Source organism: Sturnus vulgaris, chromosome 7 (genome assembly GCF_052056855.1).
Source record: "Sturnus vulgaris isolate bStuVul1 chromosome 7, bStuVul1.hap1, whole genome shotgun sequence".
In the NCBI taxonomy this organism is placed as follows: domain Eukaryota; kingdom Metazoa; phylum Chordata; class Aves; order Passeriformes; family Sturnidae; genus Sturnus; species Sturnus vulgaris.
The window spans coordinates 36,904,163-36,931,010 of NC_142249.1; the positions used below are offsets into that span (position 1 = coordinate 36,904,163).

Sequence of the window (26,848 nt, forward strand, 5' to 3'; positions counted from 1 at the left end):
GGAGTTCGTCTGATTGTGGTAATTAATTAGTTGTGCGAGGTCAGCCTCCTGTCTTGCACAGTTCATTGAGCAGCATCTTTTCAAATATTTATAAAGATGTTTTAGTACCTATCACCGAAAGCTGCATTAATGTTTTAATTTAAGCAGAAAAAAGCACAACTTAATCATGTCAGACACAACTGTGGTAGTACATATACATAATAGCAATCTCAAATTGGGCATTATGTTTTATTTTGTTCACGTCCATTAAGAATGGGGGAAAAATATATCTGATTCTGCATTGCAGGAAACAAGCTAGATAAAATGAACTAAAGCTAAAACTGTAGAAAAATTTACATTAAAGTTCTTTTCAGGGCAATGAACTACTAGAATTTCAGGAATTTCAAGATGATTAAAATGCTGAATACATGCCAAAAATCATCAGATCTTCCACAAAGGCTTAACATCATCTGAAAAGTGTCAGATAAGACACATCAGGGCAGAACAAGGCCTGAACCCAATCACGCACATGCAGACAAATCCCAAAGGACGTCACTTTCTCTTTATGACAGAACAATTTTCAAACTGCCTACTGAGCTACAAAGCCCTACAGGTTAGATAGGTTTTGTTTGCACCACCATAGCTCACCCCAGCTAGTGGTGGACCAGAAGTCCCTGTGATCTCCAGCCTGGGGGAGCTCACACGTGGCTTTTACTGCACAGTGACTCTGGTTCTGCTGTGCAGAGAGCCCTGGCACAGTGTTAGGACATAAAAGAAGTTCCAGTGACTGCCAAGCTCTAATTGGTTTGTGACTTTGGAAGTAAGGACAGACATGCAGCATTGCTAGTCCAACCAATCTGATCACTGGAGAATGCACTGGACACCTTTAAACTACCCAGTTCTACTCCCCAGTGCACTCCTGCTCTGAAAAGCAGCAGATAAGGCCAGACTTTTTAAGTTGAACTTTTACAAGTGTACACAAAAATTCAGGATATGCACATATTCCATTCTTGTGTCAGGTAGGAGAAAAGAGATGTCCAGAATTACAGACTTACCTGGAGAAGGGCAACCTTAAGCTTACACATAAGCCAGACCACTCATCCTATCTTGTTTTATTCTTTCTGAAGGACATCTCTCCTGATGTATTATTATAAGACATGGCAGATCACCTCCCACTATATGGGAACATTACTTGAACATTTCTTCCTTTTCCTTTTAAACAGAAAATTTTCCCTTTTAAAAAAGGAAACTATATAACTATAGTTGCTGTACTTACATTTCTGTAAGCACTTCCTGATTTACCAAGTAGTTAATCTCATATTCTACCAAGTATGAAGAATTTCTCTCGAGTAGCTCTGGGGACACCTGGCCACACTCTGAATGTGTGAAGGAGAGGCAGTGTGTGATGTCCACAGCATGAGGGCTGAGGTGGAAGGCAGGAAGATCCCCCTGATGCTCCCTGCTCCAGTTTTGCTGCCAGGTGTCACTGCTCTCACACCCAGCAACTTTGTGCTCTTCAGAGCTTCATTCCTGCTTTTCTATTAAACTAGGGCTCATGGGATACCCCAAAGCTCAGAGTCCTCAATGGAATTAAAACTTTGTCCTAACATTGGCTCTGCTCCTTGGACAGAGCAAGTCCATGGTGGCTCCTGCCCAGGTTTGGGTGTTGGTCTGTCACAGAGCACCAGATTTAAACATCATCAGGTGGAAACGCTGAGGCTCAAATGCAATCCTGGCCAACCTCTTGAGCTATTCAGGTGCTTGGACACTCACCTGTTGAGCAGGTCATCTCTTCAGCAAGTGTCCTCATGAATCTGCACAGACTTACCTTATCCTGTTTATCACTGACGAACCATCAAACACCAACTCATGTGACAGAATGCAGCCTGTGCATTGCCACTTTACAACAGTGAGAAACTGTTGGACTACACATCTTGTTTCCTGAAATCTTCTGAGGCGCCAGCTCTTGTAACGTTCAAAATTGTTTATTTAAGTAATATTTTAAGAAAAAGTCAGTGGCCAGCTTCTATCATCTATTTTTTTTCCCTCTCCAGCATGAACAGATACATTAAAAGAGCTTTAGCAGTAATCCTAAACTGTTTCATTTGAGTTTCCATGGTAGTTTCAGCCCTTCCTTTCTGTTCACCTGTGAAAATTATTTTTTACTCAGAGTAACTACAGATGAGTTCTGATACTATACACATTGTGTAGGTGTACGTATCATGGTATTTTTAAGTTATTTTTTTTACCAAAAGATGGATCATTAGTAGGCTTAGTAGCAGAAGTGGAGGTCAGCAGTATCATTATCTTCATTCCAGGGAAAGCTCACTGAACATCCTTTGAGGCCAGCAGACAGTTCCCTCTATACTTGTTCAACTTTGAACATCACTGTCAGAGGTCATGAGAGGCACAACACGTACCAAGAGATGTGCAGCTGGCACAGAGAAGCAAAAAGACTCCTTGTTTTTATTTCCTTTTTTATCACCTTAAAATATGGGCACTGAATGAGAAACCCTTGCCTCCATGAGATCTGTATTTCACACGTGGAGATGGTAAGCATGATAAATTAGTGACCTGGGATGATGAATTATCCTTCCCTCCATCAGCAATCCTTCTGTCCAGCTAAGACTTGAAAAATTCCAAATGCCTCAGTACTTTTGCAGAGATGCCCAGGGTTGGACAGGCAAGATTCATTGTTGGTCTGCTTGTTCCACATGAAAAATGCCTTCACTTCTAAGGCTGACAACTTTGAGGACCTTTTATCATCACTGACATTGCTTCCCTATATCATCTGCTCATCCTCCAAAATGGGGGCTGAATGAGAACATACTTGGTTCTATTCTGATACATTAGGCACTTTCACAAATTTTCTGAAATGTTTACACAAAATTTAGTTAATGTATGTGACTGCATTGATTCCAATAAAAATAAAACAATTGCTGCTACATTAGGAGTTTCTCAGCAATCTCATTGCTAGGTAATAAACTACCTAGTAGGAATTTTAAAGGCATTCCTTATTACAGAACTTTCCTTCTGCAAATATCAAACACTCTGACTGTCTTAGAAATGAGAAATAAACAATTAGAATATGCAGAGCAAAATAAATATTCTCAAAATGAATATTCTCAAAATGAATATTCTCAAATCTGCTTTCTAGTGTGTTTATCAACAGGAGTGCATTGATGTTGTCAATCTCAATTGTGTGGAGTGACTAATCAGAGTATCAGGAGCATCACCCATCTCAATTTGTCATTTAGAATTTTGTCATCATTCAGAGCTTATGCAAACTCTTGTATAGACCAAGAGGCCAATCACAAGGCAGAGACTCCCCTGCTCTATAATGTAAATAAACTAGAATAACCTCTGTGAGGAAATAAACAATTAATTAAACAGAATGGTAAAATTTTCAACAACTCTTTTTCCCTCCATGTTTTGTGTAGATTCTCCATTCAGCAAAGAATTTCAGAACCTAGTTTGTGATGGTGCACACCATGTCCCCCTTGAAACTCAGATTTATTTTTGTTGTCTATTGAATGAAAATATGGACATTCCTTAGCCTAAGAGCACAAAATCAATGAACAGTTCCATTTCCGTAAATAATTTTAACACTTGATATTTGTGGAACCCACAGACAGCTTCACATTGCTAAGCAAAATCATTAGTACTGTGGGAGAAAAATGTCACCCTCATGAATTCTGTGGACTAGTACAGAGCTGGCATTTCACCTGAATGTTCACAGAATGCTTTCACAGGAAAGCAACCAGGAAAACCTTGCAACTGCACTCTGAAAAGACAGACACTTCTATCTGTGACGCAGCTAATTTTTTTTTTTTTTTTTTACTTCTAAGCTTGTGCCATCTTAAAACACTCATGAATCTGTGCCCTTAATAACAGCAAAAATAATGTGGGAATATAAAAAGTTAAACATTTTTCTTGTCCCTTGTAAAACTTGATAGAATTTCCTGCCCAAAAACATTTTACTGAACTAGTGAGGATGCACATATAAGTAATTGATCAGGTCCTCATTTTTCACCCTTCAGCCTCTGGTGTGTTCTGCCCACCTACAGGACCTGGGGATTCTGGGGCTATTGAAGGACTGTGGAAACAATTCCTGTGGAGAACCTTGGAAAAGTAAAAAACAAACAAAATAAAACCCATTATGGAATATTGTATCTATGTGCAATTTAAAGATTATTAAGTATGGCAGTTGTAGAGCTCAGTATCTCCATCAAAATTCTGCCTACATACTTATGACCTCATTTTTATCTAATATCAAATATTTTAATAGCTCCACTAACATCATCTGTGTATTTATAAAGAAATAAATTTATTATTTATAAGGTAATTTATTCTCAATCAAGTGTAAAGTAAATAAAATGTCTCAGTGAAGGGAAACTGAGACATCACAATAGCCCTGTGTAAGAATTCATGGTTTAAAACTCATGTTACTTCTATACCCACCAGATAAAATTTAGATCTACCTGCGTTGTTGGGTTTTTTTAACCTGAAAATCTATGAGTACTAGAGATTCTCTGCCAGAAAGCGAATGGTAAATTTCTGAAATGTTCAACTTTACACCTCATAGCAACTGCAATTGTGGAAAAAAAAAAAAAAAGGGCCTAATCCATCTCTGATGATGTCAGCAGAACAAAGGCAGAACCTGTGGAATCGTAGCTGTGTGGTATGAAACTATTTAATACAGTTTTTTTATAGAAAAAATAGTAGCTTTAAAGTTCTATTGACATTAATATACAGCTATACACCTAAGTCATCCAAACACGTGCAGAGCTGCAAAAACATTCAAATAGAATTTGTATAAAAAGCAAAAATTTTCATTAAGAAAATGGATTTAGCCATTTGTACAAAGTAATGTCCTTTTGCTTCAATTTGCTCTTTCTTTAGCTTTCATTTTGTAAGTTAAATTTAAAAATTAGTCAACACACTGAATTAAGTATGTAGATTTTCATTTAAATAAATCAGTCAACAATTTTTTTATAAAGTATTTAACACTTCATTGTAGAAACATAGGCAAAATGACTATTATAACCAAATGAAAAATACTGTTCAATTTAAAAAAATGTACTTAAACAAGAACCTGAAAAAGTTTATGATATGCATAACATTGTTCAAGCAAAATTGCACTAGTATTACATAAATCAAGAGTTTTATAAAGGCCCCAATATGGCAAAGTTTAGAAATAGGTAGTATGCATGCACAATAGTACAACAAAAATCTCTTATAAAACAGCAGTTATTTTTGTAATGCTTGTACAAAGGGAATAAAGAGCAACCACAAACATATTTAATCTGTTAGGTTAATATATTATGATAGCTAAAAGTCAGTCATGTCTAGCAGAGGAAGGAAGAGTCCTCCACAGTAAATGTGTGAATACGTCTTTTGTGCCTTTAAAGTTATGTATAAAATATTTTGATTCAGTTCAAACCTGAAAGTAATTGTATTCTTTATTTCCATCAAAATTAAAAAAAGGTGAGTCAGATTTTGCCTCTTTTTGCAATAACAGAAGACAGGCCAGGTCAGAGAAGTGCTGGAAACTGATACTGATGCTTTTCACTTTTGATACTTGGACTTTGATATTGAACCCAGACTACTGAAACTTGGGCTTTGCTAAGGTTTCACTAACATGCAGCTTGGTTCCTTTTACCTCCACAATACCACAGTTCATCTTAATTTAAAGAAACTGCCGTGTTTTGAATCCTTTAATATCACTAAACAGGTGTGGGGGGATTTTTTTTTTTTTTTTTGTGATTGTCAAAACCGAATGCTGTGATCATCTGAGTGTGCTTAAGGTTTGGGGTCTGGCTTTTTCCCTGCTGCTCAGTGTGTGTTGGGGAGTTATTAATCCATAAGAACTGCGTGTGATTAAGTGAATAAACATGTAAAGCATGTGTAGGCAATGCCCTCTTGTGCTCTAGGGTGGCTACTGTCCTACAGGACTCTTGGAGTTCATATGCTTTGTCCCACAGCAAGTAAGGTTTCAGCTTCCAAGATATATTGTTACTATGTTCTATAAGGTTTTAATAAATACAAAGCTTGTTTACATGGTATATATGTTTAGTATATCATGTACAGTCACTGAATTTCTGAAACATAATCATTGTGTTCATGCAGATCATTAGATGTTTCACTTCTATAGTCTTGTTTACTTCTTGGCAACCTAAAGCTAATTTAAAAGCAAGTTATGTTTGTTTGTGAAAAGTTATCTAGCTTCATCAGGATCTGAAGAGAAGTTCTAATGGGCACAAAGAAGAGAGTAGACCATTCAATCATTCTTTCACCATTTAAAATAAACAAAATTACACACTGTACTACAGCTTCCAGACTACATAATGAAAAAGTGCAGATACCATCTTCATCGATTAAGTAGAACCAAAAAAGTTCATAGAAAATAGATTGCTCATTTTCACGCTACAAACGAATATGTTGTTTGCCATTTTAACAAATTTAAAGGTGTGTTATTTCAGCAGCATTGTTGTAAATTGTACCGTAGTGCAGTTTCTTTTTCATAAAAATACCTTACAAATGGTCAGTCAAAAGTCATCAGCAAAAGAAAAACCCAGAAAACAATCAACCAAACAAAAAACAGAGGTAATGCTGATGCCAAAACAATTATAATACTGTTGGTACATAGAAAAGTAATCCTTATATTTTATACATTTATACAGAGTATAAAAGGTAACAGCAGATTATGCCACAGTCTCCCTTATCCCAATATCTATTTTCTTTGGAAGAAGTTCTCTTCTTTCATCAACACTTGCTAAGGAGTTTCGACAGTTTTGTCCATCCACGTATAACTTTGCATATACTGGATTGGCGTAATTTGTTGGCTGCAGAGAAATTAGGAAAACATTAGATCAGTCAGACTGAATCAAAATTAGCATTTATGGAAATGGAAATGGCTTTGTTAAAGCAAGAACAAGTACACATAAAATACAACAGGACATATTTAATAGATACCTGGACGTCTGCAAACCTGATGATGAGTTAATTATTAAGTTGAAAATTAAATTCATGATGAGACATGCTATTAAAGTAACCAATGACATGACATGCAGCATATTATGATATTAAAACCATAAAAACATCAACGAAAATTAAATGAAAAGCCTTGAAAAAATGTCTCTGAGGTTGACTTGTCCACCTTATTACACTGGAAGATTTCAGAATAGATATGAAGGAGTTTATAGAGAAGGTGCACTGTGAGACCATGTGACAAGTTTAACAGTAGAAAACTGCAGCCAGCAGTTTCCATGTATTACCTGTTCTAAGACATCAGCATCCCATCAATAGCTGACCATGTTTTCGAATTCTGTGGCCCAAATACACAACATGATTTGACCAAAAAATTCAAGACTTTTGTCATGTAAATTAAGCTTTTATAATAAACCAGCATAACTGTTAATATATCATAATAGTTACAAATTGAGAAGTCTTTTCTCAGCAATTTTGGTGGTGTGGACTGTAATGAAAGACACCTGTTGAAATGAGTGGCACTTCAGCATAGGATAAGTCCATTTTTAATGCTGCAAAGCATTGTGTGAGAAATCCCCTGAGTCTCCACTACTTCCTTCATACTTTGTGCCTTTACTGTCTTCTAGAACAATTTTGCTATCCAATTAGAGTTTGGCTTTTACCCATTATAACAGGAAAGGGCACCTTGTGGTCAAAATCCTCCTCTTTTTATAACTAATTTATCACCACTACTCTGCTTGCACAGATACTGAGTGGAACACCAACAAGCTCTAAAAAAGGGAAATTAATTTGTTTGGTGCAATAAGAAGTGGCTAAACTTTGAATTGGCCAAACCAGAACAGGGTTTGACTTGAAAATACCCTGAGTACATCCAGGGAAACAAGGAATGAAGGATAACTTTAGTATTAGATCTTCTTTTCCTTGTTGCTCAACTCTACAGCAGCTGCTCAGTTGGTGAGTTAAAAACTGCCTATCCCATCTATTACAGATGACAAAGTGATTGCCTCGTGCTCCAGACTTTCCTCGAATGGAGGCAGAACAAGGTGAGCCACATTTCTTTAATTTAAAAAAAGAAGAAAAAAAAAAAGGGGGGGAAAGGAAAAGCTACTCTCAGTTCTACCAATCTGTCCCCATAGATCTTTACTTTTGTGGTCATGATTAAAGTCAGAAATTTAGTTCTATTTCAATTGTCAGGACTTTTTAATTTCATTGACAACCATTATTAAGGATGATAACCACAACAGAACAGAGACCCTTGGCATCTATGCAGTGCCTTATTGAGTTATTAAAATTATATATAATAGTAGGGTCTGCTTCATGACACCTCTTTGAACGGTACTGATTGTACAAGGCAGTACAGTGAGGTACAGAAAGAAGCTGGAGTGACCAGAATTTAAGACAAAAAAGTTAAAGATGGGTGAATATTCTGGCTTTCATCATCCATGGTTCTGTGCTCCATCAGAAAAACCACACGCCATAAAAATTATTAAACTTCCAAATACAACATATTACAACCATGCAAGAACGTGAATGGCACAAAAGATGGATATATATCAAGGCACATGAAAATGAATGTTGTATTGATGTCCCTTTTGTATCTTAAATCTTAATGTTTGCAAAAGTTATACTGTTGTATATAAAGTTGTGTATAAAACTCATACTAAGTTGTAGTAAAAAATCTGATTTTTAGAAGGAGCTCTTTTATGATGCAAATACATTGAAATCTGAACAATTAAAATATGCTTTGCAAATATTGAAGGAAATTGCTAATTTTTATGTGCATCAAATTCCTCTAGAAAACACTTGTTTCCATTATTTGGGACAATCTTTCCGTTTGATAAACTTCACTAAATACCTGTAATTACATACAAATTGCAAGTATATCAGGATACATGGCTGTGAAAGCCACGCTAAACTTATATAATATTATGGCAAAGCATGACATAGTTTACTGTTTTTTTTTATTCCTTTGCAAAGACACATTTGCAGTTTTAGATCATGCTACCATGATAGGTACAGATGAAATTTTGTATGCAGAGGGAGACTCTTCATTTCAAATAGAAAATGTATTATCTACTGTCATTCTTCATTCCATTAAAAGATGAAAAGCAAAATTAAAAATAAACAGAAAATGCCTCTACTCAAAAATGACAGACAAACTTTCTTTAGAAAGGGGCTGTGGTGGAATGGAATGGACTTGGATCATCATTTCTCACCCCTGTTGATAGTGGTCCTTTCAAGTCAGAGTTTAAGTAGATTGATGGAGCTGTGTGGGGAAGCTTGAATGCAGTGGACCCTCCCCCTATGTATCTGGCCTGTATAAACAGAAAATTTCAGTTTCTGTGCTGATAGAGCATTTTCCACGTGTACTTATCAACACTGTTAAGTAAACAGTGCACCAACTAAAAACATTATTTTAGAGTGATCTGCATTTATAGAAACCTCCTTCCAGGCAATCCTCAGCACGAAAAACTCTTACATTCAACACGAGAATAAAATTCAGCATTTTACAACGATTTCCCACTAAGGATTAGGGCCAGACTTCACAATAAGCATTGGCTCAGCCACTCTGAGTAACTCCATTTTCAGCTTACCTGCTGCACTGAGCACTCTGCCTGTGTGATGCAGCGAGGACATTCCCCGAGCTATCAGTAATCCCGTTATTGCTTTGTCAGGAACGCCACAGAGTGATGGCTGCCCTTTGGTGTGTGTCTGATTAGGGAGCTCTGGCAGAGATATCGTGGCATTACCCTGCTCATCCCGTGTCACATCACTCAGGGACTTCCATCACTGCAGTGGTGCTGCAGGACTGACAGCGTCTCTTACAAGGAAATGATAATGCTCGCTGGCTTTGTGCAAACATTTAATCTATCTGCCCCGTCAGGAATCCCAGTTCCTTGTGCCTTGGGAAGTTTTCACATGTGAAATAAGGAAGTCTCATATGTATGCCCAGACAGAGGCTGGCCAATAATATATTTCCAATTTTAAATATTTGCCACTAGGCTAAAATGACGGGTTGTGTTTTGGCAGCTCATAGACACGTCTGCCTTGACAAAAAAAAAAAAAAAACCCAAATCTTTTTGTCGGTAATTTCTAACTCTATTTTGATAAAATGCAGGCACTAGGAAAAATGACCATCAGACAGCAGCAGACTACAAAACAGCTGTTAATATATACATGACATTTATTCTAATGAAATCTAACTTGGTTTTATATTCATTAACTAAATCTAAATGTCATTGTTCTACATTTCTATTCATTACATTTAAAGACAAAACCTTTGCAAGACATGAAATGGCTTTGCCACTGGAAAGAGAAATTACCTTTTCTGCATTTAGAGTAAAATCTGAGGCTAAAAGACCACCTTCACTGTGGTCATGGCCCACCTCATACATGTTATATGATGGATTGCCAATTTCTACATTGATTCCTCCATTTATCATGGGCTGTCTTCTGATAGTTTTTGTCCTGTAACAGATAGACATGAAAAAAAAAAAAAAAAAAAAAAGAAGATAATGAACTTTCAAGCAAGTCGTTGGGTATTTTGTTCCTCTTTAATCTCTAAGATCAAGAGAATGAAAAAGTGCTTCCTGCAGAGACAATCATAAAATCCTTCAATTTCCAAGCAAAGTAGCAATCTGAGTCTACATATAGATCTCACAGAAGCTGGAAGCAGAATTTTATTGTTTTTCTCAGTTTGGCTGTAGTGATATGAATCCATACAAACTGCTAACTTGCTGTCTACAATCCTAACTTCCTCCAATTATTTCCAGATTTCCCTCACTTCCAAGGAAAGCTTTGCAAAGTCATTGCAGATTCCCTGCAGGAATGAAGACAGAGAGAACATGAGCCATGTCCCCTTGCTAATTCATTTCATTTCTATTTCAAACCAGTTGCCCAAAGTCAGCTGTAAACTGTGGACAAGCAAATGGTTTCATCACAGTACATTAAAAATGTATGAACTTCTCATCGTTCCAGTTTGTATTCCCTGCCAGTAGTGATTGGAACACTGAAGTTCAACTTGAATTTTCTTTCAAGCTTTAATAAAAGACAGAGCCTTATTTTTAACCTTGAATTACGTATCAGTAAAGATAAGTGATTGAGTTGAATTGTTTCTGTTGCTGAATTCATTTCTTTTAGCTAAGGAGGAGATTTCGGCCTGAGCAATAGAAATAACCTCAAGAGGGTAATTTTTTCCCAATGCAATATGTTCTCTAGAATTACAAGGAAATAATAGGGAGGTCACAGTCAGGATGATAAGAGTCGAGTCCTCTTGTTGGCTGAGTAAGATGCAGTCAATGCCTGAAATCCAATATACTAAATGATCTGTATTTTTCAGAAATGTCGTTGAAAAAATATTTTGTAAGTAGACACTTAACAGTAGCATGCTAGTGTTGAACAACTGCATCTACTTTAATAGCTGTCAGTCTTCTCTGAAGAGATAAAATAACTCTAAAAACATTTTCAAATATAATTTTAGGAAGAAAGCCCTTTTTTGAGGCTAGTTCTATTTCTCTACTGAAAATCTATTATTTAACAAGTGATTCTCAGTAACCTAAATAATTTACAGAGCAGCAACTGGTTTCAGGATTTGACTATCACTAAACTTGGTGTTTTAGGTGCAGCAGCACATAATGACATCCGTGGAGTCTGGCAGGGTCACCATTACTAACAGTATGGTCAGGAAATGTATTTATCTTATTGGCTTTACAAAAAGGTTTTAAAAATTGATGCTCACTAGTTTGTACCAGAGTTTGCAGGGAAGAGAGATGCTGCATGTGATGCCAGATCATAGTAACTTAAAAGATTCTTGTAGCCTGGAGCACTGAAATAGTCGTAAATGGCCACATTTCCAGAAACAGCAGATTCATCACTTATTTGTAAAGGGCTTAACAAAGAGACATTAGCTTGGTTTCAGATGTGGGGTAACAAGCCCCAGGAGAAAGGAAGACAGCTGCTCAAGGCCAGCAAGCAGGACAGCCACAGGCCTGAAGTAAATGGTTTGCTCTCTGATTCCCACCCTGCCTTCCCTAGTGGGCCATGTCCTTATTACCAGGAATCTTCCCTTGCTCAATCTGCATCACCATCAACATTATGTTCTTTGAACACATCAAGGCTAGCAGCTCTCTCAGGTGTCTCATACAGCAGAAACACTGCTGCCTCCTCTGGCCACCAGACATGGCCTTGGAAGAAATACCCAAAGTCAAAAAGTCAAACACAGGTCGTCAAGCCCATTATCAGCTCTAAGGCAGCTAAATTCAAGTGAACAAAATATTCCCTGCTCAGTGCTGGAATTTGGCTTCCTGTGCAAGATAATAAAGGAGCACAGTAATGAGGAAAAGGTTTGGGACTCTAAATAAAATATTTTGAGTATTGTTTACACCTTTGATATAACTCAAAGATGTAAATAATATTCAAAATTTGAGTAAGTCGTTTCAATTAAACTCATTAATTCTGTTAAGTTCTCTAAGTCTCTGGATAAAGTTAACACTTTCACAGCCTTGCCAGGATTGAGGAAAGTGGGTAAGAGCTATTTTTCATCTACAGTATGAGGAATATAAGCATCAGTAACAGAGGTGGTTGTTCCAGCAAAAACCAAAATGTAACTGATTTGCTGCCTTCAGAAACAAGCCTTGGGTTATTTGTTGCGTTTTTGTTTCTCACATAAAGTGATTTTTTGTATACCAGAAATATGCAAATAGTTTGTGGGGTTTTTTTAACTTCACAAATCAATGCAAAATTTCTTACCTTCGTTTTCTTTTGCAAAGGAATAGTCCAATTACAAGAGTAGTGATCAAGGTCACCAGTAAAACAAGAGGAACAATGATTGCTATGCTTCCTAAAACAGAAGGAAATATCATTGAATAATCATGGCTTTACAGCTGTAAAACAGTTAAATTAATTAAAAGAGAATTATTTCCCACACCAACAAGGCAATTTCATGTGATGAGCTTCACTCATCAATTTGAGATTTTAATGCTGATCAATAAAAAGCTCAACTTCATTACAGATAATAGTGTACTCACATGTACTTTAATAAACAAACCAGGAGTTTCCTCTTTTTGGATACCAATATATATTGGACTAGTTCCCTACCCTCATTTGAAGCAACAGTCCATGAAAGTCTGGAATTGTTGAACAATTTGGACTGGGGTGGCACTGCCACTGACTGACACCAGGATCTTCAGCAGTTTAGGTCACACAGTTATTAATTTAAAATGTCCAGTAGGCTTGGCTCTAGTTGAAGAATTAATTATTATTTATAGGTATCTATTATCTTTATTTGTGGGAAAACAAAAAGCAGTGAACAATCTTCATTTCTAGATGGTTGGTGCGTTCCTGCATTTTGCTGCATTTTACTGCATTGTACTCGAGAGCCAACAATTTTGTAATGTTGATATAGGCAATCACAAAAACTACAATAATGCTTAATGCAGCAGAAAAACAGTGCACAGATCAGACAGCAGTGTTAAAGGAGAGGAGGGAACAGGGAAGAACAAAATGGGCTTCACATTATTTTGGCAGATAATTTCACTGAAATGAGACTATCTGCAAAAATAAGGTCAGCAACTATACCGCCTTATTTTAAGTACCTGCTTGTAAAGAAATACATGCAACAAATAATTTCATGTTATAAATACAGGACTTATAAAAGCAGGAATCCAGCATAAAGCTGGTGTGGAGTGGCATGTATTTTCTTTAATATTACAATCCTTAACTGGTGGAAAACAAAAATATTGCTGGTTGTTTCACTGGCAACATTTATTGATTTATTAAAAAAAAATAAGCTGCTGGCAGTGTCTGCTCTACATTAAGCACAGTCTAAATAAAGAATTGAAAAGTGCTTTGGATTCTGCCTGAAGGCTTTCTGCCTGAAAGCCAAGTCAGGTTGTCAGAGACATGAAATGAAGTACTGAATAAAAACTTGAAGCATCCTAAGTTCACTTCATTTTAAGAAGATTCAGCAAGTAAAGGATATTACAAAAAGGCTCTTTTAAGAAAACATTTGATAAATAACTGCATTATGTTCTACTTACATGCCAAAAAGAAAAAAAAAAAAAAAGTTAACTTTGTCTTGGCATGTAAACATTCAGGAAAGAGCATCCCACCAGGCGTGAGTTGCCATTTGGTGGCCATGGTGCAGCCTGGGGTCTAGGAGCAGCCCATTCCCCAAACCGCAGCTGTTATGACCTCACAATGAAGCAATGTTCCAAGTTTCACCTCCTTTTTTGTCTATTTCCAGCTTGTGATTGCCCTTTCACTTGTGTGGATCGCTGGGAGGGTTTTGTCTGAGCACCAAGCTGACCTGGATAGCAGCAGCTCATTGTGCTGCTCCAGTTGGGCTCACAGTGACCAAGGCAGGTACAGCAGGGCACCAGCAGCACACTCAGCACTCTGCAGGGAACCTTGTCCAGTTTAAGCTGACAATAGTGCAGCAATGCCATCCTTTTATGCTTGCAGACATGTTTAAAAAAAAAATTTGGCAGGAGCTATTCTTACTTTCAGGTCGATTTTCACAGTAGGTAAAATTCACCCCTCTGCAGCTGGCCAATACAAAAGTTATGCACTACTTACAGCTCTATTTTTGATGCTTTCAGTAGGACTTAAATGGTCAGAGGTCTCCCACTGGTTCCCTGCACAGGGCTGATATGGCCAAATGCTTGTCACTTGATGTGCTTTCCTTAGGAAAAGTGCAGCTAGCCCTTGGAGAAGGGAGTGTAAGGAAAGAACTGCATCCAAACCACCTCGTGCAACACCAAATGGCAGTCAGAAAGTCAAGAAATATCTACATTTTGGTTTTTTTAAAGAAAAAGGTACAAGTAACGAGCATTTTTCACAACACAAACTCACATTTTAAAATAGCACAAGGCTTATATTTCTAAAGTGAGCCAAATTTGACAAATGCCAGCAGTTATTGGAAGTACTTACTGGTACTGATGTTGTCAGACTTGCTGCTTTTGGGAGCTGGCCTCTCACACTGTGTGCCTGACCAGTTGGCTGAGCATCTGAAAGGATCCAATTAGGATGGGAAAGTTAATAAATGTCAGCTACTAACACAGTAACCCGTGAAAGAGACCACCAGCATCTTCTCAAGAGCTACACAAATGACAGCAGTGCTTCTACAAAACCAACAAGAAGCTTCATGGAAGGAGTCAGCAGGACTGTCACAGCATTGACAACATTCAGAGTAGGGGTTTAGTTTAAAACTACACCTTGGAATATTTGATTCTTGTTATTAACCCTGCCACCTTAATTCCAGAATTCTTTTCTAATTTCTCAAATAATAAAACAAGTTTAATCAAATGTATATTAGCATTTTAACTTTTTAAAGGCTGAACTTTATGAACTTTATGACCAGATCTTTATTTGCAGAAATATATCCACGTGTGTGTGTGTGTAAGCAGGCATGAGAGTAAAGAATAAAGAGTAGTCCTAAAGGGACAGGAGCATCTCCTGGCTTCAGAGAGCCTTCAATCCTGTTTATATTCAGAATATGTGTTCCAGGATCTGGGTGCCTGGATTATACACAGCTATTCTGCTATAATTTCCTTGTGTGAATATCAATATGTAAATAGTTTTTCAATTGGGATTCAGAGCATTCTCCATGCATACAAGGAAACACAAGGAGTCCATGGAAGCAGACTCAGCAAATCCATCAAAAAGGGAAACAAATACCTGAATGAAATTCAATTGTTTATTCAACGTGCTGTAAATATGATTAAGCTTACTACAGACCCTCAAACTCTCCTTGTGGAAATGGCAGGGAGTAGTCACTTTTCATCTGTCTCTGTTGCATATTGTGCAATGAATCATGTTTTTTCTAAGTATTTTTGAATTATTTATGAATTTCAACATCAGCTATCTTTAGGGAGGTGCAACAGAGCGTTACCCTCATACAGTTCCAAGAACTGCTGCTATCTGATGCCTTCCTAAGGATTTAATAAATTGCAAAGTTTAGAAGTAGTTATGCTTAACAACTGATACTGTTTTGTAATAAAAGAGGTTTTGGAAAGATACCAAATATTCTAGAAAAAAGCAATGCCATTCTCAGAGATGGGAGCTTTGGGCTCTCTTTTGTCTTTGCAGGGCACTGCAGAAAACTGGCTCATTTCTCTCCTTGCTCCTAAGTCTATTCCAGCACAACCTGACACTCAGATAAATCTCTTTACTGGGTTTCATATTAAGCTTGAACTTCTTTTGGGAAGTTAATTTAATTTTTGTTAGGATACACTATGAAAGTGCTTAAAGTGCTTAAGCTTAAGCAGAGGGAAGGCACAGAAGGTCTTTAAAAGCATTATTGATATTTTTATATATTGATTTTTATTTCTAGTTGATTCATAAATTGTCACACACTAGCTAAATTGCATTATAATTTAGAAATTCTTCATGTTTATTTAAATAAGTTTGTTTACTTAAATAAATATGGTAAATGCACACTTAGGTTTCCTCACTGCAAAGAACCCCCAATTCCAAATTATAACATGCTTCACAATGATATATTTTATAACTGAACCCAACTGACTTTTCCACCTGCTTACCATCACTTCAGCACACTGTAAGTCACAGGGAACACAACTTTAATCTTTCAAAAGCTGCATCTGTTCCTTTTTCTTTCCAGATCTCTTTTTAGCAATTATGTAAGATAGAAATGCTTGCACTGACAGCTTACCTTACTAAGATACTGTTCAAGGAACTTGCTTTATGAAAATACCAATTTTCAACATACAGCTTCAAAATAAGTGTCTCCATTCTTGTAGAGAAATATTAAATATCTTTATACTCAGAGTATTCTACTCAGTTCCAAGCTGTTGGCACGTGACAATCATGAAACAAAGTCTTTATATTTCTTACTGATATTTTGCATCATTTCTGCTCAGGATTCACCTCATGTAATTAGAACTTGTGATGACAGGCAATTTACATTTAATACTACACTATTGAAAGGGAAAAATATTTTAGAGTTAGACATATCTGACTTTGCAACTAAATTTTTATATTGAATGTTTCAAATGCTTCCACTGTATATAAAATCATTATGATAAATCTGTCGTAAAACCAATTTAGAGAACATAAGACAGTGAGACTAGCAAAAGAATCACCACGAAGCCTTCAAGCACAAGCTCATGAGAAAACTGTATAATGTACAATTACATTCTTCAAAACCCTATAGCAGGCATGGTCACAACAGCTGGCAAAGAAAAAAAATCCTAGATCTAGATATGCAGGAAATGGAGGAAAAAATTAAGCCAAGAATATCAAAAGTTATTTACCTATCTTGTCGTTCTAATTGCAAAAATCAGTAATATTGAAACGTCTGAGGCATTTGATAGTAGTCTCATAAAAACATTGCTAGTTTTACACTTCTTTATTTTTTTTCCCCCAAACACTTGTTTTCTCCAATAAACTTTAAGTAGACTGAAGCTGGAAGGTTGGAAGTAATTTCCTTCTGCACTTTGAGGTGAAATGATTGCCCTTTGATGGTTCAGCAATGTACTAAAGGCTTGTCTTGGACAGAGAGAAGAGAAAAATAAATAAAGCCCAGGGGAAAGGGATGTTTTCTGCAAGGGGATTTGACACAGAAAATCAGCCCCGAGCAGGCACACAAATAATGATGGGGTTGGGACATGGAGAACTGTTCATGCAGGAACATGGGAAATGAGCAGATCTTAAATAGTTTTAATTGCAGAGAGAAATTGTTCTTAATATCAGCATTTTCTGGTGCCAGGACATCAAGGTTCAGAGTGCTCAGTTCCTAGCACGGAAACTGACTCCAGGTTCAGTCTGATGCACAGTAGTTTGTTCTTTTCCGAACTCCTTGGCAGCAGGAGCTGTTCTGTGCCAGTTCCAGGGGCTCTGTGGTCAGACAGGACATTTGCAGTAGGAGCAAACAAAAGGGCAGTAACGAAGCAGAACCACATAAAGCCACAATGTTCCATCAAAGACGTTCACATCATCACAAACCCGGGAGAAAGAACAGTGAAAATGCCTAATTTGAGTCACTCACAGACAAATACAGATGGAGACAGATGGGGAAGCTGACAGTGAAGGACAGGCTGGACTCAGCTGGGTGGTGCAAGGTGCTCCAGAGAACATCTCAGGTGCAAATCTCCAGTTCCCAGCAGAACCAGAGAAAGATCAAGGAGCAGCAGTACCACAGGGGATGCCAATATGAAAACTGAGAGTGAATGTGATAAATAAAGGTTGTACACGTTCTGCTGCCAAGGTCATTAATAAAACTGCTACAGCTCTCTCTGTAACATTTCAGTTCTGCATTTATAAAGAGATGAGTGCTTGGGAAGTGCCTTCTGAGGTACTGAATGCCTGTGCCATTGGAATTATCTCTTTTGAGGAAACAGCATTGCAAACATAGATGTTTTAAAAAAAACCCTTTCAATTGAGATTATGAAGGTGTTGCACTTGGAGTGAGGTTTAGAATGAAGATATTTGCATTTCTGGGATTGATCATGATGTTGCTACAGAGTCCATTCTTGACAGAAAATGTCTCTCTCCTCTATTTTTGTATAACCTTAACAGGTCAGTGTGATCAAACATTCTAAACTCTGTTATACAGGTACTTGACCATTTGACTATGAAATGACTGAATAAATAGAAAAAAATAGTAAAAAAAAAAAAAGCTACTTTGGTGTCAGTGTGCAATTTTTTTTCTCAAATTTTGTTTCTCTTTTCTTCTCTCTCTTTGTGCCACAGGCATTGTCATAAAAAATATAATACAGAAGGCATGACATGCAGTTAAAAGTGCTTTTGCAGACATCTGTTTTCCAACTCAATATACCAGTGCAGATCCAAAAATGACAACAGCATGGAAAGATTAGTCTAGAAGTGTAGCAGAATCTGTGGAACAGTCCTTACAAAACAGAGGTGGAAGGGAAACTGAAAATGTTTCTTACCTATAAATGATATTTCTGCATTACACAGAGTAGTTTTCTAATTTTGCTTTTCCTTTTGGTCATGACATAGCAATATATACTAATACAGACTAATGAAATTTTCTAGCCTCACTATTTTGAGAACACTTAACATTAAAATTTCACTGTAACTTGTCTTATCATTAATATTAAAACTGTTTGTAAGACAAGAGAACATCTGGATTACAGTTATTTACTATCTAGATTAAATTGCATGAAAGAGAGAAATCAAAATTTCCTTTTCCCCCCAAAACTCTGTAAGATGTCAGAGGATGACAAAAGCCTTGCACTAAACCAAATCATTAAACTATTCCTTAAAATGAATTTAGGAACAGTTCTGCAGACATGCTTTGTTCACACAGGGATTTGATATGATAGAGTTAAACCCACTGATGAACCCTCTAGAGTAAAGCACTTTCACAGCAAAGATCAAAATTCCCACCCCAGGACTGATCAATACCTGCACATTCTGTAGCTTCCCCTCTATTGTAGGGTTTCATTATTTTCAAGTAATAACTTTTCCATAATCATTTTATACATGAACAAACCACATTTTGGTAGTTTTGTCTAATGAGCATCCCTTAACATCCTAAAAGGAAAAAAATGTAGAAGCTAAGGGATAGAAAATTTATACTTGTTACCTGAAAATGAAATACAAATTACCTTGCAATCCAATATATTCAGAATAGGATAATTACACATTCAAAAACAGGCAAAACAATAAAAAAATTAATTTTCAGGAACACAAAAAATCCCCTGAAATATAGTCACAAAATATGTGGGGGGGGGGAAAAGTGACTTTAAAAATTAATTTTAATTTGGGCATGAGATTACCATGTACAAATCATTATTCACAGTTGCTGCATGATGTTCACTGTAAAGGAACAACTTCCAAGAGCAGCTCAGCCTCATTCATCCCAGGGTAAGAAAAAGAAACTGAGAGTCATTAACCAGCATGCAATTAGCAATATGTGTACAGTACAGAGGATTTACAAGTACTAAAAATAATAACAGAAAATATGTAAAAGCGTGTCCAGGTAACTGCTACTGTAGCGGAAATTACACTGAGTAATAAAAGAAAAGAAAAAGAGATTGAAATGGTAAAACAAAAAAGGAATGAGAAAAGACTAAGTTTTTCCCAAGCAGTGATAACAGCAGCAAATAGTATACAAGTTTTATGTGAACAATTTTAAACCCATGGACAAAGGACATCTGCATTAAAGCCTAGTTAGTAAATGCTCCATGAAAAATATACATATTCCTCTTTTCCAAGATCCTAAACTTTCCTCCTCTGACAACCACTCTTCAAACCCCTGTTTTCATTTGGTTCTTGAACTAATACTAGTTTGTGGTACAAAGTGGATAAAAGAACTTTTATCATACAAAGGTATAACCTGCGGATTATATTCAATTTCAAGATATTTATACCAAAGATATTTTTAGTTGAAAAAGAAAGCTCTCAAAGGACTGGCAGAATGCTGTGAAATTCCTTTTGTAATTGCAATTGGGGAGCTCATTAAATATACCCCAGGAAATCATATGGAAAGCGTTTATTGCAGGATACTTGATAAAATTTCCTGGTTTGTGCTGCCTCTCAGGGTTACCAGGGCCTTTTCTTAGCCAGGCTTTTCAATCCTGTGGCTCTTCTACACCATAGTGGCTTTTTCTACTCAGCCTTCAGAAAATGCCAGCCAGAGGACTGCATGCTATGGTCCCTTTCTTGTCCACAACTGGACCATAGATGTACCCGAACCTTTTTTGAGCAGAGGCTTGCCATAGTGATGAGTTTATTTATTATAAACCTACATGTAAATGCAGCACTTGTACAAGCTGCACTTACATAAAAACTGTTCATATTCAAGGATTTTTCATGAAGGGAATGTCAGGAGGGAGGTACAGCACCACAGGACCTTGAGCTGCAGGGGACCTCCTCCATAAAGAGGAGTGCACACTTTTATTCCTGAATTCTGGGACCTAAACTCACACACACAGGTGCTCACCGTGTCTCTCTCCAGCCTATTGGATATAAAGCTGGAAAGAACAGCTTGGCAGCACTGGACCAGGTTTCCCCGAAAAAATGTGTATGCCCCATCCTTGGAAGTGTCAGGGGCTCTGAGCAGCCTGGGCTGGTGGAAGGTGTCCCTGCCCATGGCAGAGGGGCTGGAACAAGGTGAGGTCCGTTCCAACCAAAAGCATTCCAGGATTTGGTAAGAACAGCTCTCCTGCTTGTTTCACTCCTGCAGGAGCTATTTTTCCTAATTTATCCATGTCTGCACTTCCTTCCAGGTTCAAACTTCCTTATCAGTTTTAAGTAATTCCACAACTTGTGCTCTCCCCAGTTGTTCACTGCCTTTAACCTGTTGCTTGACCAAAATTCTCCATTAAGAAATGAAGTGATTTATTCTTTCTTCATCCTTCACTTTTCAGTTTCCTCTGTTAGTAAACTTAGGTTTTCTTCCAAGCTCCTGCATGGTCTGTTCCTTCTCACTAACTCTTCAGGATGAATTGTTCTTTACAGAGGAACTGATGTTTGTTCTAATATTGAAATACCACACACACCTGAATCCCTCTGAACAGTCAGCACATCCAGCAAAAGGCAACTAATATAATGCTGTACTTTGTCTTCTGATTTTTATATTTCTATAATGCCTAAGGGGGTTATGATTTGATCACATTTATTTGCAGATAATAACAATAGAACACATCCATGTGCAGGTATAAATAACAATAGTAATACAAAGAAAAAAGATGGAATTATAGCAACATATAGTTATGATGAAAGAAACAAAGCTGAGAGAGAGCAATATTCTGTGCCAATGATTCTGTAATAAAAGCCCTGCCCATTCAACAACCAGAGCCACTCCTGAGTTCTTGAAAGTTTCAAGTCTTTCCAGTCCTCTTCACTGGTATCACACAAGGTGTAATCTCTCTCTAAACCCTTCTTCTCTTGCAGGAATGTATATACAGGTAGGTAATTAGTGAGAAGAAAATAGAGACATAAATAAAGGTATTTATTAAAAGACAGACTGCTAGAACAGATGGAATTCACAGTTTGTGAAATAGACAGAAAAAGCATTCCTTGATTATTTTCCACATGAATCTGATCTCCTGATCATTCTTTTTTTCAATTGATTTGTGAATTTACTGGTGCAATTCAGGCATATCTCACATGCTTCTACTGTTCTGCACATCACACACAGAGCCCCCCCAGTAGTGAGCAGTATTAAAGAGATCTTTGAAAATGTAGTACAGGAATACTAAAATGACAGTAACTATACATAAGATTATGCTAATTTAAGACACCCTAAGTGGTACATTTTTCAGGAAAGGTCATTAGCCCCAGATTTTAAAATTATGAAATTCTCTCACAGCCTTTGTAATTGAGCAAAAACAATAATGTGTGGGGAGGAGAAATAATAATTATCACATACCTAAAAATAATGTGAAGAATTAATAATCTAGATTTTATAGAAGTCCAAAGAGAAATCTTAGCATATTCTGCACATTTTAAACCCTGAAAGAGCTTTCATGAAGCTGGCAATGGCCTTCATAAAACCTTCTCTTTTTTTGGTGGCTTGTATGAAGCCACAGTAAGGCTTTAATTCATTCCTAAAATGGTTAGGTGGAAACCACAAGGCCTCCTTCCAGACTGCAACTGATATTTAGGTCATTTAGTGCATTCAACATTAAAAAGACACCTTGAGACAGGAAGATAAAATAAAAATGTGTGCTAGCAGTACAGGTTGTCAAAAGGAGAGTCTGTTCTTACAATTGCTCTGTATAATTATGGCTTTAGGACTGCCCTTTGGAACGGCTAAATCTTATTCTCTGTTGTCTTTACTGAATGATAATAAGGGCTTGACTATGTGTAAACTTTGCATTCTCAACTGATGCTGGCTGTGAGAGAGAGCAGAATCCCCGCTGAATGACAATAAACCCAGGCATCTCCTATTTCTTTTAAAAATCACCCACTCCTCAGTTAGAGACTGGTTTAGAAAAACAATAGCCCTTGGACAATTGGCTCCTGAAGCAGCTTAGATAAAAAACAGGAAAGGTACATCCAGTGTGTGACTTTATAGGCAGCAGCATCTTGTTCTTAGGGCAGCATGACTGAAACAAATATAATACAAGGAGATACAGAAAGTTCCAAGCACCCATGTCCCATACACTGCTGACCACTCCACACTCTACCAAGTCTAAGAGGTGGCAGGTGGTTAGGTAGGTAGTTAATCTCATTTCCAATGGATTTATGGTGCCTCAAGCCAGAGAGTTTCATTGCATGAGAACACTGACAAAGCAACTGAGATCATGCTTAAAAAAAAAATTACATTATTCACCCTAAGCAGTCACTGTCTTTGCTACACCCCCATAACATCCTCACGACATTCAGTGTTTTCATAAACCATTCACTAAATTTAAATCTGTGTGAATTTCACATTTTCTCCCAAGTCTAAGTCTTTGGTTCATGATTTCACTACTGACTTTTGCATCCCAACCACGGAGTGAAGCTATGTTCATCTGACAGGTGTTTTGTCTCTCTCAGTACATCTGCCTCACAGGATTTTCAAAGACTAAGGTTGCTTCTTTTCCTGATGAAGCTTAAATTTTCTTTTTAAGAAATATACCTAAAATCCTTTATAAAAGTAGAGAATACAAACGTAATTTTCCTTTTTGACTAAAGATGTCAACATTATGATGTAGTTCACATACTTTTGTTTAACAGTTTGTTTTACAGCATTATTTCCATAAAATTAACTACAAGACTTACAAATACAAGCTTAACTCCTGATGTAGCACCAAAATAGCTGTTCTGTTCCTTCCCCTGTACAGATAAGAACTAGAAAGTCAGGTTTGGACTACAGAACATGTGTAACATCACTGTTCACTAAACTTTATGCTATGTAGGATTAACTTGGTAAAATATCTCAAAACATGAGAAACAGATGCCAAGTGTAATTTTCAGGATTTTCCAATTTATTTAGTAAAAAAAAAAAAGGCTTTTTATTTCTTCCTCTAATGATGATACACACAATCCAAATGTATTTTTAAATATACTCATCAGTGCAACTCTCAAAGGATAAGTGTGTATTACAGAAATGGTCCCCCAGATTAAGTATATATTGTGAAATGTATGTGAATGTGCATGACTTGAACCAATGAACTGTGGCCTGGAATGATGTCACAGAATGTGCAGCATTAAGTGGAAGGTTAAACCTACTTGCATCTCGGTTCATTAAACGTGGTTAAAGTGCAAATTCCCTCATTCTGACAGTAGTAATCACAAGGGTTCACTTTCTGGTCACAGCGCTGACTTTTAAACCCCACAGAGCATCTGCAGAATTTCAGTAAAATAGACCTACATAAATATTCTGCCTTGTGCTGAACAGATTTTAAACGCATTATATATAACGACGGCAAGACACGCACACATACACGGGCACACACTCACACAAGACAAAATCAAATCGGTTTTTTTTCATGGAATGTCCATCTGACAATACTGAAAAGTTTGCTCATGAGTGTTATTCAAACAGTTTTTGAAACAATGGGCTATACTGCCTGAAGGGTTCTCAGAGTATTATTGTCAGATGTACATTTTTATTGATTGATCCAGATTGCAATGGCCTTAAAAATGTTCATTATCATTTTCTTAGCATTGCTAATGGTGTTGGTGTATGCTGCAGCATTTATGTATTGTAAATCCACACACAAATTAAAGCACAAAACATTTTCCTTTTTTTTTTCCTTGAGATGCTATGGTGTTCCATGTGAATTAAAAAAAACAAACAAAATATTGTTTTATAAGAAGAAAAATTAATGAAAAGTCACAAGCTTCCAAAATAGCCATTCTAGGTATTTAAGCAAATGAATCACCAGGCTTAGCCAGCATATTTGGGCCTTCCATATCATAGCTGTGATATTCTCCTTTTGCCAGGGTTTATCAATCTCTAGTCCGCAACTAAAGACATTTAAAGGAAGCACAAATAAGGGGCAAAATGGTAAAAAAGGTAAAAAATAATAATGAGAGAGAAAAATAAGCACTTAAAGTATTTCCAAATGAAAAAGGGCTACCATGCCAGATTAAATTACATTGTCTTTAGCCCCAAATCTGCACGTATCCTTTGACAATTTTTCAGTGATAGTGCCACTATAATTGTGTCCTTTTTCTCACGCAGAATTGCTTCAGCTCTCACAGGGAGGAACCCTTGGCCCACCTCTTCCACTGGTCAGACTGACAAAATCTAGGCATTTATGAAAGTCCTTTGAGAGTCTGAATAAAACTCTCTTCCAAGATCACCTGCATCAACAAAATGAAGGAATGGCTGTATCTGTATTCACAAAGCTGAAGTGCCAGATCCCTTTGGGCAACAATTTGCTAATGTCACCCAGGGAAGGAGACACTCATGTCCAATTCTGTCTTCCAGCCTGGAGGATGCTCTGACCTCCAGGTTGTTTGGAGAAGTGGAAGACCATTGTGAAATTAATATTTTAAGGAAATAAATAGATAAAAAGTATGACTAGGTAGCTCAGAGTAACTGAGAGCAGGAAAGAAATTAATTTCTTGCTACAGTGACTAATTCAGTACTTTATATGGAGCAGATGTAAAAGAAGATACACCATAGCTCTCAAGAAAGGAGTAGAATGTAGGCATTTCTGCTTACAACAGTACTTCACTTCTAGATTACAGAATCCAAATTTCTTTGGCATTTTATGTCTGAGCTTAAGAAAAGCACCCTGAATTACTCTCTTGACCATAACACAGGAGGGAGAGCACAATCTCACCCCAGAACAGCCACAATACTCTGGGCAGTGGGAAGGTTAGGACAGAAATGTGAAATACATGAGCATATCCCCATTAGGGAAATAACACTGACATTATTTTTTGTATTCTCAAGCCACCAGGAGGAGGATTTTGCCTCCAAATCTGACCATCTCTGTAGGAGAAAAGACTTAATCCACCTCTTAGAAGTAGGGCAGGCAACCTCAAGTTTGTATTCCAGAAAAAAAGCCTGAACAGACCTGAAATTACTGTAAGTCTTCTATCTATATGCATTCACAATAGAGCCTTTAGTTCTAAATTTCAACACACTTTTTGCAAAAAGGTATGCAAAGTATGAGGCTACAGAAATAGCTAGAAAACAAACACTGCAAGTTGAAACTGCAACCAGCACATTATTCATCGTAGAGACCAAAAATGCAGACACATGCATCATAATGTTATTATTTGTTGTCATACAGGCATCTTAATGATCTCCAGGATGCAGGATACTCACAGACACACAGGTATATTTGTCTCTGGGTCCAGCTGACAGGTGCCACCATTGTAGCAGTAGCCATCACACAGCTGACAGGTAGAGGCAATCTTTCCATTAGTGCAACTGCCATGGTTAAAAAGAAAAGAAAAAAAAAAAAAAGCAAAGCATAATCAGTATTTTAATAAATCTAAGCATTTCATTGTAAAACCAGTATTTTAATATATTATTACAAGATCTACTAATTGAAAGAATTCTAGGTTTCTGGTTTGAAAAATTAGCACAGGCAATGAGATTATTGAGCAATATATATTTCATCTTTCTTTTAATGAAAATAAACTCACTGTAATACAAAACAATCACTCAGCAATAGAGCAGCACATGTTACCTATGCCTCCAACAATATTTAGTATGTCTCTATCACTGTCACAGATAATGTAGAATGAAGACATTTCAACAGTGTAGAAGAACTCCATTGCTAACTTGATTAATTTCAATGTTTCCAAGTGAAAAGCCATTCAGTCTCCTGTGCTTCCCCCAGTGAGGAGTGCTCCACAAGCTGGTTTTAGAAGCCAGTTTAGGAGCCAGTTGGTTCTGTATGGGCAGGAACTACAGAGAGGAACTGATGTGACGGGACCACTCCAGAGCCGAGCGCGAGAGAATTGCTGATAAACGTCTGAGTGGGAACAAAAGCTCTCC

At 37.0% G+C, this 26,848-nt stretch overlaps 1 protein-coding gene across 1 annotated transcript in view; it reads right to left on the bottom strand.

The window, feature by feature from the left end:
- Positions 1-4,654: 4,654 nt before the first annotated feature.
- Positions 4,655-26,848, bottom strand: part of LRP1B (LDL receptor related protein 1B) — a 368,685-nt gene continuing 346,491 nt past the window's right edge. Inside the window, exons 85-91 of the mRNA XM_088168291.1 lie at positions 26,171-26,275; positions 24,115-24,228; positions 14,899-14,975; positions 12,718-12,808; positions 10,293-10,437; positions 9,186-9,284; positions 4,655-6,824 (exon numbers count right to left, since the gene is read on the bottom strand). Of these exons, the coding sequence (XP_088024417.1) occupies positions 6,684-6,824; positions 9,186-9,284; positions 10,293-10,437; positions 12,718-12,808; positions 14,899-14,975; positions 24,115-24,228; positions 26,171-26,275 (772 nt within the window). The 3' untranslated portion in view covers positions 4,655-6,683. The remainder of the gene's footprint in view (positions 6,825-9,185; positions 9,285-10,292; positions 10,438-12,717; positions 12,809-14,898; positions 14,976-24,114; positions 24,229-26,170; positions 26,276-26,848) is intronic.